Source organism: Rhamphochromis sp. 'chilingali' (genome assembly GCF_963969265.1).
Source record: "Rhamphochromis sp. 'chilingali' genome assembly, chromosome: 1".
Taxonomy (NCBI): domain Eukaryota; kingdom Metazoa; phylum Chordata; class Actinopteri; order Cichliformes; family Cichlidae; genus Rhamphochromis; species Rhamphochromis sp. 'chilingali'.
In genome coordinates, this window is record NC_137929.1 from 2420166 (window position 1) to 2440000 (window position 19835).

General features: G+C 41.1%; 1 protein-coding gene across 1 annotated transcript; it reads left to right on the forward strand.

Annotated features, from left to right (window-relative positions):
* Positions 1-7641: 7641 nt before the first annotated feature.
* LOC308397308 (protein NLRC3-like) lies at positions 7642-15370 on the forward strand (the record flags this gene model as incomplete). Its single annotated transcript, XM_080883154.1, has 4 exons — positions 7642-8052; positions 8181-9978; positions 10472-10645; positions 15178-15370. The coding sequence occupies exons 1-4, from the start codon at positions 7713-7715 to the stop codon at positions 15368-15370; spliced, it is 2505 nt and encodes an 834-aa protein (XP_080739280.1). The 5' UTR covers positions 7642-7712.
* Positions 15371-19835: the final 4465 nt, after the last annotated feature.

Here is a 19835-nt window from a genome sequence, read left to right on the forward strand (position 1 = left end):
GCATCCTGCTATGCGATTGCATTTGTCCCTGACCACCAGAATCCCTCACGTTAACTTTTATCGAGTGGAAAAAAAGTTGGGGTTCATCCTCCAGCTTCACTGTGCTAATGTTATGCTAACATAGCTGTCTCGCTAGCAATCACGTAGCACAACATTATATACCAGGTAGTCCAACTTCAGTAACCCTGCAAACGCCACTGCTGTTTAGTTTTCTGTCTTCATTTATGTTGGAAGTGATAGCAGAGCTGTTTGAATTAGTTTCAAAAATCTCAGTCAGAACATGCTATGAAATGTTTAGGTGGAAACTAGCGAGCTAACTTCCTGTTAACTTCTAACTCCGTTAAATTTAATAAATTCTGTTTTCATGGATGTTAAACTTAATTGTTACACCTGGTAAAGCAGCAATGCTGATGATTTTATTAAAGATGTAAGAATTTAGACCGTTTTTAACTCTTAGTGTTCGTTTGACTTTGGGACCTGAAGCGGACAGAGTTTTAGACCCAGATTACTCCGCGAAGCTCCTCACCACGGCAGCCGTAATGCTCTGACAATCCATCAAGCAATGCGGCTTCGTAGCTTACCAAAGTTCTACTAAAACATTTTTTAACAGATTTCTGCACGCCCAAATCGGTTCGAGGTCAGTAAGCACAACCAGAATTCATACATAAGACACACTCTTGATTTTTGAGAAAATTAAAGGATTGTAAGTCCTTATAGTGTGGAAAATATGTTATACAGAAGAAAAGAATATATCGCGATATATATCGTTACCGCACATGCTTCAAATTATACCGCGATATGGATTTTAGGCCATATTGCCCAGCCCTAACTCCCAATTTATTTACAACATTTGAAACATACAGTGTAGCTCCGTCAAAACACTCCAAGGCCAAGTGAAAGTGCTGAGAGGGAAAAGATCATGATTAATGATTTATTTAAACTCATAACTGGCTGCAGCAGCTGAGCTTTGACCTGTGAGCTGCAGCTTAAGCTTCTTTTATGGTTCAGTGTTTAATGTGTAAACTGTTTATCACTGCAGAGACGCCTACAGGCTATCTACTGTTCAAAAGTGAATTGTTATATACAGTGTGGCAGCTGACCTTTGACCTGTGAGCTTCAGCCTCTTTGCTGAGTGTTTAATGCTCATCTATTGAAGCCTGCAGACACACCCACACACCATCTGATTCGTTCTCAGGGTTGTTTTCTGTGTGTTGGAGTTGGAGCAGAAACCTGCTGCAGGTTAATTATTGATCAAATTAATATCACAAAAGGTGCAGCAGCTGACCTTTGACCTGTGAGCTTCAGAGTCTTTGCTGGTGTGAAGTGTTTAATGTGACGCAGCCTGCAGACACAGACGACTGCTGACGGAGAAGAAGCAGAGGATTTTCTCTGTTTCTACACAGACCTGGTCCAGACAGCAGAGAGCTGCAGAGTGAAGACGTTCATGAGAAGAAGAAGCTGAGTAAGTTCAACGTCCTCTTTGAATCCTGGATCAGGAAGTGAATATTTGGTGTTTAAATAAGGTTTCTGTCTTTGACTCAGCCTGCTGTCACTTTGTTTCAGAGAGAAAAGGAGATTTTAGATTAACTGGTGTTCCTGCTGCTCCAGCATTAAAGCACAGTATAGGTGACTGCGCTGATGCCTGTTTATAATTTCACCAAAGCTAATAAACTGTTGGCTAAATTTTCTTGTTTTCAGATGTAAACAGAGGTGAGAGGAGGAGATAATAAGGATTAAATATTATGCTGAATAACTAAATTCTGCTAGTCTGTGACGTAACTCCCAGCAGCATCGCCTCATTTCTTTGACCTTTAACATGAGTTAGCTTAGCTAGCAGAGCAGCTATCTCTGCTGTCTGTCATGTGACCGAGTCAAGTGTGTGTAGTAGACTTGTTAGCATAGCTAGCAGGCTGACAGAGGCTAGCAAACTGTGTGAACACTTTGTAAGAGGTGAGCAGTAAAGGATAAGGAGCTCCTCCAAATGCTGATAATGCACTTAACCTGAATTTACTGCTTGTTACATTATATGTGATGTTCAGTCAAAAACAATTACTTAAATTAACATTATTATTAGTATTATTATTATTCATAACATGGCTCCCTACTGTAGTGGTTTGAACAACTGATCTGTGGTTATTGTGTCCCTGCAAATTCAACAATGCGCCTCAATGCAAAGCATCAAATAAACATTTTTATTATCAAGTCATTCGACCTACTGGTTGAATCACCGTAGCTCTGACAGTGAAGCACACTCATTTTTATTGGTAGTCACCTTGTGAGCAATGTTCCCTCTAAGCTGCGCACGTGCGCAATTCAACCTGCCAACACGGACGATGATGCAGTTCTACACTGCAATCATCGAGTCCATCCTCACCTCCTCCATCACCGTGTGGTACGCTGGAGCCACTATCAGGGACAAACAGAGACTGCAGCGTGTTGTGCGCTCTGCTGAGAAGGTCATTGGCTGCAGACTCCCATCTCTGCAGGACCTGTACACCTCCAGGACACTGGGGCGTGCAGCTCGGATCTCAGCTGACCCTTCTCACCCTGGACACAGTCTGTTTGACCTGCTCCCCTCAGGCAGGAGGCTCCGGTCCATTCGCACCAGAACCTCTCGCCATAAGAACAGTTTCTTCCCCTCTGCTGTTGGACTCATGAACAATAACCGTATGACTGTCCCCGCCACAAACACAGGACCCTACGCTGTGTCACTGCATCATTCCATGTTTGGCACTGATCACCACCTGCACTCATGTATATATCTTTCTACGTAGCACTTTTAATTCTTATTCTCATGTATATATCTCATGTATATCTCATGCACATATCTTTCTACGTAGCACTTTTAATTCTTATTCCTGCTTTTATTTTTTTCATGTCTATTTAAGCGCAATTTATGACAGTTTGTTTGCACTGAAGCACCGCAGCAATTTCCTAATGTTGTAAACCTGCTCAACATTTGGCAATAAAACCCTTTCTGATTCTGATTCTGATTCTGAATTGCGCACTGTTGGCACGGTCTCTGCGCAGAGAAAATCTGTGTTGCGCACACAAAAAGAATTCTAACCTGAATTGAAATTAAAGTAAACCAATCAAAACATGGCATTTAGTTGTTAAGAAACGGAGTGACGGCGTGTTTGAGATGTGAGAGATTTGAGGCGTTTAGAGCAAATCTTGTGTAGTTAGTGTGTAGTTAGTGTGTAGTTAGTGTGTAGTTAGTGTGTAGTGTAGTCAATAGTGTTGTTGTGTGTGTCAGAACAATGAGGCGACTGCTGAGTGTTACAGGTGTTACAGCAGTGATACATCTGCTGCTGTCAGGCCTGCAGGTATCAGGCTGTTGTTCTCCTTCATCTCATAGAGGACAGGGATTATTTTTTGGAGCGGCACAAATAATTTGTGTAGCATCAGATTTGATGCAGAACAGCTGATTGTTCTGTAAATAGTTTGAAATGTTTATTTTAAAAAAACACCTTGGCTGCATTTTTAGGTAAACAGCTGCAAAAAACTTTGTTTGCATAACTCAGTTACTTTTTTGAAGAAGTAACTATATAATTAACTGCCCAACTGTCAGGGGTTTTGACATTTATTTTCACAAGTAAGAGAAAATAAGACACTTGCAGACCAAATCAGAGAGTTTTAAGACATGCGCATGGGTGTGTGCCTCTCAGCAAAATCACACACACAGAATGCATGTCTTGTTCCTTTATTTATAGGGTAAGAAACTGATTACATAGTACTTCCTCTTTTCAGTTACAGGAGGAGAGTTCAGGCATTATCTCAACCTGTCTGACCTTTCAGACTGGGGTAAAGAATACAGAAGTTTATCATGCTTATCTGACATCACAGATACTAAAAAAGAATACATTGCGTTTGTGTTAACAAATAGACTCAGTTACGTGAAAATATATGAACACTAGAAAATAAAACACACTTGATTATATTGTATTTGAATATAAAGCACATTTGATTATACTTGATCATATTGCATAATAAAAATCCTCTATCACCAACATTGGTCATTATTTACTGTATGTTGCAGACAGAGTTACAGACTCTCTCCCAGACCACAGACTCATAATACAAGTCAGAGCTTTATAAAAAAAAAAAGAAAGTTGTGTTTTCAAAATTGGAGTTCAAGTTTTTTTTTTCCTTCCAATAGTGTTAACATACTACACACGTCATGAACAAGATTTTTTTAAATTTTCATTGTAAGTGGGCTAAAGCAGTTAATTAAAAGTAGTCCATCAACTGAAAGGTTTAAAATGTTCACACGTGTTGGACTGACTGAAGCTTCCAGTCACAGTGACTCAGTGTGTGTCAGTGAATGCATCGTGTGTGCTTCAGGCTCCACCTAGTGGACTGATAGCAGAGCAGCTGATGAATTTGAAGAGTGTGGCCTTTTTGCACACAGCCTGTAAATGTCAACAACAAAAGGAGTGTGTAAAACATGTATATTGTAGTGATGCAGTGTACTGTGTATATTTATACTGGCAGTATGGAACATGATTATTTGGAAATGCCTAAAATGGAAATGATCATATACTGTGAGGTGAGGTGTGGACAGTGGTTGTGCTTTTGTAACATTGAGGCAAGGACAGTGATTAGTGTTTAGGGGACACATCATTGGTTTTTGTTAAAAAGAAACAGTTTCTCCACTGTGGCAGGTCGTAGGCGATTTTTTTTTTCTAAACTGTCTCTAACTCTCACTAACCGCAACTCTCCATCAAACGCCCACATTTTGTCTGAGGGGTTTATATCGCTGTCATAGCTCGCGGCAAAGTTCGAACCGCTTCCTGAACCAGTCACGTGGTACAGCCGGGCAGCGAGGCTTCGGACGTCATCATTTTCAGCTCCTCCCATAAATGAAGCAAGCCTGGATACGCGCTTCGCGGAAACGCCCCCTCCATTACTCGACACACGCTTCGAAGCCTCGATACAGAACGTCACATCACTAGTTAAAGCTGAGTAAACACTGACCCCAGACCAGCACCGTGATAAAGTGAGCTGCTGCTGCTGAACTTGAACAGGTAACAAAGTGATGAGCAGTCAGGCTGCAGGTTTCTACCTGTTCATGTTTCTACAGTAGAATCACTTTGAAGTGTCTTTGTGCTGTTTCATCTTTGATTTGTGTTCATAAACACTCAGAGAAACATCACGTGACCTCATCAGGATCTGTGTTGGTGTGTGGGGCTGTACCTCAGCTTTATGTTGTTACATGCTCATTTGTTCATTTTACACAGTAACATCAAAGTAATGTTATGAGGAGTAATGAAGTAACGTACTCCATTACTTTTAATTAAAGTGTTCTGTGTAATATGTGTAATAATGACTGTTTTGAGTAATGACCAACACTGATCACAACAAAGAGGAAATGCCTCCAACATGCACAAACATTTGAGCCACAACATGCAGTTAATGTGCACAAATGTCTTTGATATGCTGCTCAGTGATGGTGGTGACTGTCAGAGCAGAGCTACTGAGAATCAATAAGTAATATCAATGATGGGATCAGAATCACTAAATTCTTCTCATCCCTGTCAGTATCATACATGTGCTGTATAATGTGATAAATGTAGAGGTGCTGGCTGTTCTCTCACTCTGCTGTTTAGCTGTAAAGGACGCCTCCCTGCCTTTGTCTCATTCATGACCTTTAATAGTCTCTTCTAACATGCAGAGATCTGTATGATCTGTTTCATAGAGTCTAACCAGCCTGTACAGGTAACAACAACAGTCACTGCATCACTGACACACAAACGTCATCTCTGTCAATAACAACATTCATACATGGAATAAAAACACATCAGTGGATCATTGCTGGAGCTGATGTTTGTGCTCCTGGTGCAAAGGCTCTCAGTTTCCTCCTTGAAATAACATCAGTGGTGGGTCAGCGACATGCTTTCTTTCCCTCTCAGGTTTAAATATCTGGGACTCTCCACCGTTTGGTTTTAGAGCTGAAGAAGCTTCTCAGATGAAACGTCTTCCAGAAACTTAAAGACGGCTCTTTTCTCTCCAAGCTCCTTAGATCACATGACCTGGATGACTGAACCTACAGACATATTGACCTGGTTTCATGGTCACATGACAGGTCAGAGGTCAGTTCCTCCTGTTAATGTGAACTCACTGAGTGTTTGTGGTTTACCTCTCAGACTGACTGAAGGTGATGATGGAGGAAGAGGAGGACAGAGCAGAGTCTGCAGGGTCCAGCTGTCCGTCTGTGAGGAGTGACCGGTCCAAAGGAAACAATCCAGCCTTCAGTGGTGAACCTGGAGCAACGAGGTCAGAGAGCTGAACTCACTGAGTAACAGAAATAATTCTGCACTGACATTATAATCAGTGTTGACTCTGGTTGATTGTCTGACTGTGTTTGTGAGCTGAGAGGAAATGAAAATGAGTTTGTAACAAAAATCAGTTTTGTCCAGTTTTCCTGTAAAAAGCTGAACTCTAATCTAAGAGGATGTTACTGACAGGAAACAGCTGCATTATCTGCAGTCTGTGTGATCACAGCTGCTTCAATCATGTTTGTGTCTGCAGAGGTCAGAGGTCACAGTCTGCAGGGTCCAGCTGTCCGTCTGTGAGGAGTGACCGGTCCAAAGATCACCCTCCACACTTCAGTGGTGAACCTGGAGCAACGAGGTCAGAGAGCTGTGATGACTCCTTTACATGTTTGTGTTTCCTGGATAAATATGACCTGAAACATCCTCAGATTGTTACAAAGATTCATTAAAAAGAAAACAATGAAAGAGAAAAGATCCAAATGTTCGACTTGGTCATTTGCTGTTTGAGGACAGTGATGCTCATATCTGTGGGGAAAGTGTGACCTGAGTGGGTTCATGTTTGTCTTTAAAGAACAGAGCTGCTCTGATTCTCTTTGTGTCTGATCTGTTAAACAGTCTGAGAGGTCACACAGAGACCCAGCAGCTAAAGCCTGGATCATACTGGCTGCTGTTACTCCATCAGGACAACACTGAACCACAGTGGTGTGGATGTAGTGGATAAATCCCACCATACTGATGCTCAGAGTTAACCACAGGGAACAAAACCAGATGTTACCTTCAGATTGTGACCTTTGGAGTGGACGATGCAGATTTCAATAGAGAATAAATGTTGTTGTTTTTCAGCTGTGAAGAAAGAATCTAATTTTCTGAACTTAAGAATTTATGATGCTGGAAACAACATGGAGACTATAACACAACATTTCCACTGTGTTCATAGAATGAATGTAAAACTGTCAGACATTCATTAAATATGCAAAATGTCTACAGAAGCATCAGAGGGTCAGACGTGAAGCACTCAGTGATTTTGATCAAATGACTCATCAGTTATTGATCTGTACTACACTGATCTACCACGTTAGTAAAGCTGGTGTTCTGGTGGTGGAGGGAGACTCGGATCATGTTCTGGTTTTGGAGCAGTGATCTGCTGATGGTTCAGTTTGATGAGCTTCTTCAAAATCATCCCTGACATCACCACTGAAAGGACGTCCATGAAAACAGACTGAAAATTACTGATATGTTCACAATCTGAGAGTTTAAAACTTGACAGACTTGATTCAGATGAAGTTATTTGAGCAGAAACTCCTGGATCTTTATCCTGTGTTGATCTAATCCTTCATGGTTCCTCCACAGAGTGGACCAGCAGAGCTCAGAGGTTCCCAGTGGTCAGTCTGCCCAGCAGCATCAAACACAGCTGGACTCCATATTTATGGTCTGTACATGTACAACAACTACTGTTACATCTGTTCTGTTCACAGTCATCTCCATGCTGCTCTTTGTAGACCAGTGGATCGTCAGTGTGTCCAACATGGATCTGATGTTTGGCTCCATGATTTCAGTCTGATTGGCTCATTCATAAATATTCTGTTCCAGCTGCTGGAGGACAACATCATCACTTTTGTGAAGAACGAGCTGAAGAAGATCCAGAAGGTTCTGAGTCCAGGTTACCCAGAATGCTTAGAGAGTCAGAGGAGCAGCAGCAGAGAGGCGTTTGTGAAGATCACAGTGGACTTCCTGAGGAGAATGAAGCAGGAGGAGCTGGCTGACCGTCTGCAGAGACGTAAGAGGATTTATCTAAAGATTTAAGCTGCTGGATAAATGAACATTTTCCAGAGATGGAAGATGGAGCAACATGTTTTAAAGATTAGTTCTTTTTGGAATTGAGTGTTTATTTTTCTTCTCATTCAGAACTTCAAGCTGCAGTTTGTCATCGTAACCTTAAATCCACCCTGAAGAAGAAGTTCCAGTGTGTGTTTGAGGGCATCGCTAAAGCAGGAAACCCAACCCTTCTGAATCAGATCTACACAGAGCTCTACATCACAGAGGGAGGGACTGCAGAGGTCAATGATGAACATGAGGTCAGACAGATTGAAACAGCATCCAGGAAACCAGACAGACCAGAAACAACCATCAGACAAGAAGACATCTTTAAAGCCTCACCTGGCAGAGACGAACCAATCAGAACAGTGCTGACAAAGGGAGTGGCTGGCATTGGGAAAACAGTCTTAACACAGAAATACAGCCTGGACTGGGCTGAAGACAAAGCCAACCAGCACATCCAGTTCATATTTCCATTCACTTTCAGAGAGCTGAATGTGCTGAAAGAGGAAAAGTTCAGCTTGGTGGGACTTGTTCATCACTTCTTTACTGAAACCAAAGAAGCAGGAATCTGCAGCTTTGAAGACTTCCAGGTTGTGTTCATCTTTGATGGTCTGGATGAGTGTCGACTTCCTCTGGACTTCCACAAAACTACAATCCTAACTGACCCTAGAAAGTCCACCTCAGTGGATGTGCTGCTGATAAACCTCATCAGGGGGAAACTGCTTCCCTCTGCTCGCCTCTGGATAACCACACGACCTGCAGCAGCCAATCAGATCCCTCCTGACTGTGTTGGCATGGTGACAGAGGTCAGAGGGTTCACTGACCCACAGAAGGAGGAGTACTTCAGGAAGAGATTCAGAGATGAGGAGCAGGCCAGCAGGATCATCTCCCACATCAAGACATCACGAAGCCTCCACATCATGTGTCACATCCCAGTCTTCTGCTGGATCACTGCTACAGTTCTGGAGGATGTGCTGGAAACCAGAGAGGGAGGACAGCTGCCCAACACCCTGACTGAGATGTACATCCACTTCCTGGTGGTTCAGGCCAAAGTGAAGAAGGTCAAGTATGATGGAGGAGCTGAGACAGATCCACACTGGAGTGCAGAGAGCAGGAAGATGATGGAGTCTCTGGGAAAACTGGCTTTTGATCAGCTGCAGAAAGGAAACCTGATCTTCTATGAATCAGACCTGACAGAGTGTGGCATCGATATCAGAGCAGCCTCAGTGTACTCAGGAGTGTTCACACAGATCTTTAAAGAGGAGAGAGGACTGTACCAGGACAAGGTGTTCTGCTTCATCCATCTGAGTGTTCAGGAGTTTCTGGCTGCTCTTCATGTCCATCTGACCTTCATCAACTCTGGACTCAATCTGCTGGAACAACAACAAACAACCTCCAAGAAGTCTGAAACAGGAGAATCTGCAAAGAAACACTTCTACCAGAGTGCTGTGAACAAGGCCTTACAGAGTCCAAATGGACACCTGGACTTGTTCCTCCGCTTCCTCCTGGGTCTTTCCCTGCAGACCAATCAGACTCTCCTACGAGCCCTGATGACACAGACAGGAAGTAGCTCACTGACCAATCAGGAAACAGTCCAGTACATCAAGAAGAAGCTCAGTAAGAATCTGTCTGCAGAGAAAAGCATCAATCTGTTCCACTGTCTGAATGAACTGAATGATCGTTCTCTAGTGGAGGAGATCCAACAGTCCCTGAGATCAGGAAGTCTCTCCACAGATGAACTGTCTCCTGCTCAGTGGTCAGCTCTGGTCTTCATCTTACTGTCATCAGAAGAAGATCTGGATGTGTTTGACCTGCAGAAATACTCTGCTTCAGAGGAGGCTCTTCTGAGGCTGCTGCCAGTGGTCAAAGCCTCCAACAAAGCTCTGTGAGTACATATGTGATCATAGCTTTAGCTTTTAAATGTTTATTCTAGTTAACACAGATCAGGTGGAACAACTCAAATAAAATATCAAAAATATTAAGTGGTCATCAGTACTCAGTTTGTTCAATACTGAATACAATGGAGCACAAATTGTCCACGTTTCTGAAATATTTCTGGGTGTAACTGTCACCAAAGTGCAATTTAGACCTGGCCTGTGGTTGTTATCTAAGTGATAATCATCAATTCTACTAAAACAAATACAAAATAAAGAAGTTTGACACATTCTGTTGATATCAAAAGCACACTGAACAATTCAGTGTTGTTTTACTGCTGTTCTCTCTTCACTTCTTCTCCTCTGATTCTCTCCACATGTTGCTCTGCATCAGTGCTCAGTTTCCTGACAAAACAAGATGAAATATTGCTAAATATAATAGTATCTCATTACGCTTCAACATAAGTGTTTTATTTTTGTAATTGTTTATCTGTTATTTTTCAGACTGAGTCACTGTGACCTGTCAGAGAGAAGCTGTGAAGCTCTGGCCTCAGGTCTCAGCTCTCAGACCTCTAATCTGAGACAGCTGGACCTGAGTAACATTAACCTGAAGGATTCAGGCGTGAAGCTTCTGTCTGAAGGACTGAAGAGTCCACACTGTACACTGGAAACTCTCAGGTGAGATCAAGCATTTTTCTTTCATCAACTGACAGAATTAGCAGATTAATAATAAGGCAGTCCTCTAATAAGAGGAGATGTGGAGGTGCTTTGAAGGGCAACGTACTCTTATGTTAACAAGACAGGAAGTAGTTCCTGGGAACTGCTTCCTTTGTTATTGTCTAAGTAGAAACATGATGGTGAAACAGTGATGAGTTTGCAGAGGTGGATCCACACAACACAACAATGCTGTTGCGTGCTGAAAGCAGACTTCTCACAGATTCTGAGGCTGCAGGTTTCATCACTGTCCAACCAAAATTCACTGAACCAGCAGTAAATGAACGTCCAAAACGACGCTTCATGTTTAAAAAACAGATGATCAGGGGGATTTGTGTTTACATCTTTTTTGTGTGATCTGTTCACCTGCTGTTTCAGCTGTTTGGTGGTTGTTGAGATGGTTTTGTGAACTTTTAGCTGAGATTCTGACGTTTCTGTAGATACCACACATGTCTAATTACTTTGTACAGCATGAATGGCCATAACGAGGTTTTTAACAGTAAGAAAAGTTGTAAAACTTCAGAAAATATAATTAAAAGTCCAAAACCTTCTACGTCTGGTGGCTTGTGGTAAGGAGCAGATCAAACGAGTAAAGAATTACGTTATAATTATAAATGGCTTCAACAGCACATTCAGGTCTGTGAGACTCATTCAGACACTGAGCCGTGGCTCTGTGCTACATGCACATAGTTCTGCATCTCTGCCATTCAGACACACTTTATATATAGTTTATTTTATGTAGTATTCAATACTGAACTGTACATTTAGTCTTTTTAAAGGCAGAAAGTTTTATTCAGTGTTTTCATAAAAGCCTTATTTTTATCCATTTACTGCTATTAGGAAGAACACGTGAGGTTTAAGACCTGGACCAGTTTGAAACCTTTTGTCCTCCACAATGGAAAATGGGTGGAAATAAAAATGGGTCTCACTTTAGCCAGCTCCTAATTTTATCAGTTCTGCTCTCAGCGTCTCCTGTATATCTCCTATATAAATGTTGCACTCAGCTTTGTGGTCTCCAATATCACTGAAATGCAGCCAGATGCTGCTCATTTTGCCTTTTCACTCTTTCCTGACACGCTTGCATTTCAGTACAGCTCCCATTTCTCTGTGTACTGGTCTCTACCACTACCCTTGCTGTCTATGGGACATGTCCTCTTTCACATAATGGTATGATCCCAGTCTGTCTCTTAAAGTGATTGGCCACATGGTTTGCTCATCAGAATAAAACCTCAGCCGTGCTCACATTGATTATCAGCAAGCCTGAAAATTCATCAATATTTGACATATGAAATTATCTCAAGGGCTTGATTTGGCCCACGGACCATATGTTTGACACCCCTGGTTTACACAGTTTGGTATTCAATGTACAAGTGAGCTAGCTCTCAGCTAACTAGCAGACAAGCTAACTGCTGGGACTGCGTCTTTCTAACAAGAGCGTCAGACACTCAGACTGGTTTCCTTTGTGGATGATGATGTGTTCTCACACTGGTCCTTCATGCTGATGCTGCCATCCACCCACTGCTCCTGGATTCCTCATCATCATCTCCATCAGCCCTCACAATACTCCACCTTCATCAGCTTCATGTTCAGCAGCCTGGATGGACAGTAATTCTTTCCATGGGTTATGGTGGGACATTGAGAGCTGAAGTCAAACAGCAGTGAGAATGAAAGACTGATTCATTTCTATTTAGTCTTGTGATGTTCAGCTTTGTTCAGAGCATTAAGGCCCAGCAAAGATTACTGAGGTCATAGAGTCCTGATGAAACCTGTGTGCTTATAGAAACTGAGACCAGATGAACCAGAATAGAAGGACATTAAAATGAAGTGTCAGCTACACAAAGGCAAAGCTATTCAGTTGTTGCTGTGAGTTATTTAAATGGAGGATGGAGTCAGACTTTAAGCTGCTGGACTCAGTCACTATATCCTGTTGTCCTCATAGAACCTGGACACACAGACTCACCTGTGACACAGTGACACACAGTGTGGGCTACACACACATTAGAAAGTGGATCAGTCACACTTGTGCAATCATTTGTTGTGCTGGGAAACCATGAACACTTTGAATCACATTAATGGCTTTGTTACAGCAACATTCAATCATGAGTTCAAAAGTAGTGCATTGTGTACTTATTTTAATAGTACTGCAGTATGAGAAGTGCAACATTCAGTGTGCAGAAACAGATCAGGTGCTTTCTAACAGCAGTGTTCCCTTTAACACAGCAGCAGTTCAAATATTTCTGTCAGTCTGAGCTGAAACATGAATCTAATCAAATATCAAATCAAAGTTCTTTGCCTCTGCCAGGACGTTAACATTTGATCTAGTTTTTTACAAAGTTCCCTCAGCGTCCAGAGCCACCAACATACCTTTGATCAACAGCAAGTGAACATTTATAAATGTGTGTTTGCAGAACAGGAAGCAGCAGAACTATTGTTCTGTTATCAGGCAGCAGCACAAACGCTCATCAGCTCATTTACTGTGCAGGACTTTGAGTGTGTGAAGTGTGTGTTTGTGCTGGATTTCCTTTGGAGAATCTCAGTCAGAAACCAGACAAAGAAAAACTCTTTCAACAGTCCAGGTTGAGTTGACAACATGAACTGCATTTATCTTCCTCTGACTTGACATGTTCTTCCTCCTCTGCACCGAGCCAGCTGCTAAGACTCACAAGCTCATTGACATTTTCTGATGATAAAGAAACTCTCTTCTTCTGCACAATATGAGCAGCAACAGAGAAGAAGCTTTCACAGGTACAGATGTTGCAGCTGTGGCCAAGTACATGTGCTGCATGTTGGAGCAGCACTCTAATGGACAGGCCTCTGTACTGATGGTGGGCTCTGCTCTGTGTCCACCACACTGTTCTCAGCTGAGTCTTCCTCCTGTTCACAATCACACTGATCAAGCAGGTTCATGTTGTAACGCCGTGGCTTTCGTAGTCTCTCCTTTTTCTACAGCTCATGTGTTCTTCTTGTGATGCTGCGTCTTGAGGCTCATACATGCCGTCATTTGTTGATCCTAAGAACGTTCCTCAGACCGACTTCTTCAACAACAGATAACTTTAGTTGTATCAACACTGCCTCCTGGAACAGTTTAAAATGAACATGTCAAAGATCTGTACCTGTCTCCATGTTTCTGTCCCCGCCCCTTTCTTTCTGTCCTGGGTCATGTGAGCGCTGCAGTAGTATTAGGCCCACCCTCAATGCTCCCATTGGCTGAGACGCATAATGACGCCCATTTCAAGCCAGCACTGATCAACATCCCTCCTGTGACCCATGGCTTTTATATTCAGAGCCAGTGAGCACTTTCACAATAATCATGATTTTAAAAACTGTGATTAAAATAATTACTGACGTTAATCAGTTAATGAGTTAACGAGATAATAACAGGTTAAGTTGCCCTAATAATTAGACTTTGGTGACAAACTGGTGTGATCTCCATGTTTCCTTTGTTGGACTGTGGGCGAGTGTCAGAACTGAATGTACTGAGTAACATGTAGAGTTTAAACATGTGTCAGTTCCAGTTTTAGAGCTCTAAAGTGCAGCTATCATGTTAGGAATATGTTAGGAATAGACAGGAACACTGAGCACACTGAGGTCAAATCTTTATTTTACCACTCGCTGCATTCTTGATGTTCATGAATTCAGCAGGTTCATGATTGTCTGCAGCATTAATCTCATATTTCCATTAAAGTGTTGAATTTGACTGTTTGATGTTCTTTATGATCTCTGGCACCAGTTCATCTGTAGGCTGAGCTCAGTCCATCCATTTAGTGAAATGATGTTTAAAGGTCTCCTTGTTCTGTGAGCGTGCACAGATCCTGAAGCAGAAAGCCTGGGTTACAGAGAAATGATCATCACTGTGATGATGCTCATCATCTCTGACTGGGATTTGAGGGTTTGTCAGAGCAGCAAAGAAAGCCTGGCTATGTTGGACTGGGTGTGGAAGCAGCTCCCAGTTTGAGTTCAGGAGACAGACGCCCTCTCTACTTTGAAGATCAGCTTCAAACTTTCCTTTTTAATAAAGCTTATAGTTCGAGCTGGATCAGGTGACCCTGAACCATCCCTTAGTTATGCTGCTATAGGCTCAGGCTGTTGGTGGACTTCCCATGATGCTCTGCTTTCTTCTCCCCTCTTTTCACTCCTGATGCTTTTATATGTCACTACTGCATGTCCTTAACTTTTGTCTCTCTGTTTTGTTCTTGTCTCTCTGAGCTCATCTCTTCTCTTTCCCCTCACCCTGCAACCAGTCATGGTAGATGCTCCTCCTGGAGCCTGTTTTCACTGGGAGGATCTTTGTGTCAAAGGGAGATCTTCTTCCCACCATCACCAGGTGCTGCTCACAGTGGAGGCGGTCACCTTACACTGTTAAACAGCTTCAGATGACTGTTGTTGTCTGTTGGGTATTGTCACTTATAAATAAAGTTACAATGGATGGATAGATGTTATTGTGACAAAGAGAAAACAACTGTTGACAGATAGATTGTTGTTTTGTGTGTCTGCAGTCTGTCAGGCTGTCTGATGACAGAGGAAGGCTGTACTTCTCTGGCCTCAGCTCTGAGCTCCAACCCCTCCCATCTGAGAGAGCTGGACCTGAGCTACAATCATCCAGGTCCCTCAGGAATGAAGCTGCTGTCGGCTGGACTGAAGGATCCAGGCTGGAGACTGGACACTCTCAGGTATGGAGAGAAAATCTGATAGAGGAGGAAGAGCTGGAAACATTTCCCGTGTCTTTCACTCACTTCCTGTTTGTTTCCTGCAGATGACACATGAACAATCACACATGCAGCAATATTTTCAGGGACAGACACACTAGTCTAGCTGGATAGTTCATGGATATTTATGTAGGGGTCTCCAAGGAGTCTGTTTGCAGGAACATTTAGGTCACAGGTGTACCTGATATAGATGCCAGTGTACCTAATAAAGTGTCAGCTAACATTTGGAAATGGAAGCTTAAATAATGACAAACTGTACATTCACAGCTGAATTCACAATAAATTTGTTCTGAAGTGCACATTTTTCTGTTATTGTTCTCAAACAACAGAATGAGAATGAAATATTGATTCTAACAGGGCCCATAAACAGCATTAGCTTAGCAGAGTTTCTATCATGGTCACAGAAATCTTTAGCAGAGAAAAGTGGCCTCCTTAGCAATAGCTGCTCAAGTTGTATAAAGAAAGGGAAAACAGTATTAGCATTAGCTGCTAATGGCAGCTTGCTTAGCATAAACTCTTCACATCTTTATAATGCAAGGGAAAGGAGTCACTCATGGAAGCCTATTTAGCATTAACGTCTCACATCATTATAAAACAAGAGAAAAGGGTATTAGCATAAGCTACTAATGCTTATTCACCTCAAATTAGCTTTAGCTGCTAATGGTAGCCTACTTAGCATTAACTCCTCACTAATATAATGCTAATTCATATCAAATTAGCATTAGCTGCTCATATTGTTATAAGGAAAGAGAAAACAATATTAGCATTAGCTACTAATAGTTATTCAGCCCTAATTAGAATAAGCCTCTGTTAAGATTCAATATTGAGGAAGGGTACAAGAGGTGATCGAAGAATAACCACACCGATCCGGCCGGGTGAAGTCAAACGATGATTTTAATGAATACACGCGTGGGAAGACACTCTGTACGCAGACAGCCAGTAGTCCTCGACTTAATCAAAGCATGAACAGATATTTTATAGCATCAGGGTTTGTTTACTGACGCCCCTTCATACGTCACAGACACATTTTATACATAGATCAAATCAAAACCACAACGACTTTTGACACAGTTTAAAAGAACAATTGTCTCCTATCTTCACAACAGGTGCTTCCTGTCACTGCCGGATGCTCGCAGCAGTTCTGCGACAAACTGCTCTTTGCAACATCAGCAAAACATGATTAAACTTTCACCTATAAATGATTCTCTAACTGAGTGTGTGTGTGTGTGCGTCTGTGTGCTAACCACAATTGCACCCTGTTTCACCTCGCGACTAGCTCCTGACCCCTCACCAGACAGAGAGACAGAAACCACTCTCGTATATGTAATAATCGAACTGAAACTATGGATATGACTTTTACTAAATAAATGTTTTAATCAAGAACCTCTACTAAACATAATAACTGTGTGCATAAGCATCTTAAGGCCTTCTTAAAGCTATCTGTTACATTGTTAAAGCAATGATCATACTGTTGCTTAAAATAACTTCCTGCTTGTGCAAACTCTCTGCAAGCCTGTTTCCTGTCAGCCTGTGACTTTTAGCCTTTCTGAAAGACACACACTGTTCAACCCCTGAATGCAATATAAACTCCAGATTATATTATTAATGCAATGGTACTGATGACAATTATTTAACAATAGCAGTAAAATAATTTCCCTTCTCGACACCTCTAAAAGCAGCCTACTTAGCATTAACTCCTCACATCGTTGTTACCCAACGGGAAAGAGTATTAGTATTAGCTACTATCATTTTTAATAAGTAAGAGAAAACAGTGTTAGCATTATTGAATAATGCTAATTCACACTAAATTAGAATTACCTATTTACAAGAGCGTACTTAGAATTAGCTGCTCACATTGTTAAAAAGTAAGGGAAAACAGTATTAGTATTAGCACATAATGCTAATTCACGTCAAAGTAGCATTAGTTAATAATGGCAGCCTACTTAGCATTAACTGCTCACTAATATAATGCTAATTCACATCAAATTAGCATTAGCTGCTCACATTGTTAAAAGGGAAAACAATAATAGCATTAGCTGCTAATAATTATTCACCTAATTAGAGTTAGCCCCTAATGGCAGCCTAGTTAGCATTAACTCCTGACATCGTTATAATGCAGGGGAAAAGGGTTACCATTATCGGATAATGCTAATTTACATCAAATTAACAATAGTTAATAATGGTAGACTTCGTATCACTAGCTGCTGTCATTCTTACAAAGCAAAGGAAAACAATATGAGCATTAGCTGCTAATGCTTTTTCATCTAAAATTAGCATTAGCCACTAATGGCAGCCTACTTAGCATTAACTCCTCACTAATATAATGCTAATTCACGTCAAATTAGCATTAGCTGCTAGCATCAGCCTACCTAGCACTAGTTGTTCACATTGTTAAAAGGGAAGAGAAAACGATATTAGCATTAGCTACTAATAATTATTCACCCCTAATTAGAATTAGCCGCTAATGGCAGTATACTTAGCATTAACTCCTCACATTGTTATAATGTAAGGGAAAAGAATTAGCATTATCTAATAATGTTGACCTTGGCCCACTGGAAAAGTTCAGAACTAAAGATTTAGGAGTGTTTCTCGATAGCTCTTTCTCATTTGAGAAACAAATAAATTCTGTTATTAAAACCAGCTGTAAGGTTTATATTGTTGATTGTCATTTATGCTTAGAAATATTTACTCATATATGCTTAGAGTTGTATAATTGATTGCATAATGATAGAGGATTGATCCTTAGTAGTGTGTAAAGACTCTGTGTGCCTTCCAGAGTGCTCTGGCATGCACACACCACTTGGGGCCATGAGAGAGGTCGTACCCTCTCTTACTGATTTATGGTGTAGGACAGGGGTCTCAAACTCAATTTAGCTGGGGGCCGCTGCAGGCAGAGTCTGGGTGAGGCTGGGCCGCATTAGGTTTTCCACAAGAAAGGCATGGTTAAAAAATTCCAATCTTCTCAAATCTCTTTATTTTTATTTTTTAACACAAAATATGAAAAATAAATAAACAAATTAAGAATTAATAAGAAAATAAATCAATCTGTAATACATAAATAAAATAATAATATGTTTTTAGTCAGTGAACTTGTGTGTATCTTTCAGTCTTCTATATCTGCTGTATTTAGATTGAAATGTCTGTATTAACAGTTCTATAACCTTCTTCTGAACATGAATGGAACACTGTAGAAAATGAACTGTTCTTCTGAACATGGCTTCTCTTGCCTACTCCTTGCTGCTAGAGACTAGAGATGGCACGATACCACTTTTTTATGTCCGATACCGATACCGATATCATAAATTTGGATATCTGCCGATACCGATATGAATCCAATATAGTGTTTTTTAATCAACAAAACTGTTTTTTAAAATATCTTGCTGCATTTTGCAAGTCTGCAAGTTCATACTCAAGTTTAAAACAACAACTACACTAAAGCTATTCTGTTATACCTGTATACAAAAAAAACATTTCATAGTTCAGCAATACTGATCAATCTAATAAACTTAGACCTACACCATCCTCCCTATTCTGGTATTTTAAAGAGTACTTAGTGTAAATATTAAGCAACCTAACTAATAGGGTTCCAACTCCCAGCAACAACAAAAATAAATAAATAAAAAATAGGGAACCACCCCTCACGCTCCACCTCATGATGCTTAATCGAAGTAATCAACCTTAATTTGATGCAGTGTGAAAAAAAATGCACAGAAATCAATTACTTTTCAAGAAATATTAAATAGATTCAACATCTTTCTTCAACAAAATTGCAGACTGCACAGATGGTACCTTCCCAAAGGAAAAAGTACTATAGCTTACTAGGGTATATATATTAGACTTAATAGTTACTATATACAGTAATTGACTTCTATTCATTTTACATCAAATTAAAACTTTGGGTGTAAGATTCAGATAATTATTTATTAAAAGCTCGACATTTGAAATGAGAATAAGAAAGAAAAGTATGTCTTTGTGCCCCCTTTTCCCTGTTCATGCCCTATCGGCCCCCCTGGCTAAACTTTGCTAGATCCGCCCCTGCACAGTTACCAGCCGTCAGCTACGTAGAAAAAGATCCTGGTGTAGAAAGTAATATTAAATAAATTCTAACAACAGCTTATCAAGCTTAAACGTGCTGCTGTTGTTCAGCCGCTGGTTTCCTCTTTCTGGTGCAAAGTGGACCAAAAACAAACAAGAGAGACGGACTCGAGACAGAAAAGCCGATCAGCTGATCATTAAGCAGTTTCATGATTGAAGTAGCAGCCGGAGAGCGAGAGGCAGTCGCTTGTTAAGCTTAACGTGGGAATGCTTTACAAACATTCAGAGATGGACTTACACACTTGCTTTACTTCTCTCGGGATAACTTTGTCGAAGATGAAATGCCGGGTTGCTAGCGAAGCTCCACATGCTATCCAGACCACCGACAGGTCCTGCATGCCACAGCCGCTCTA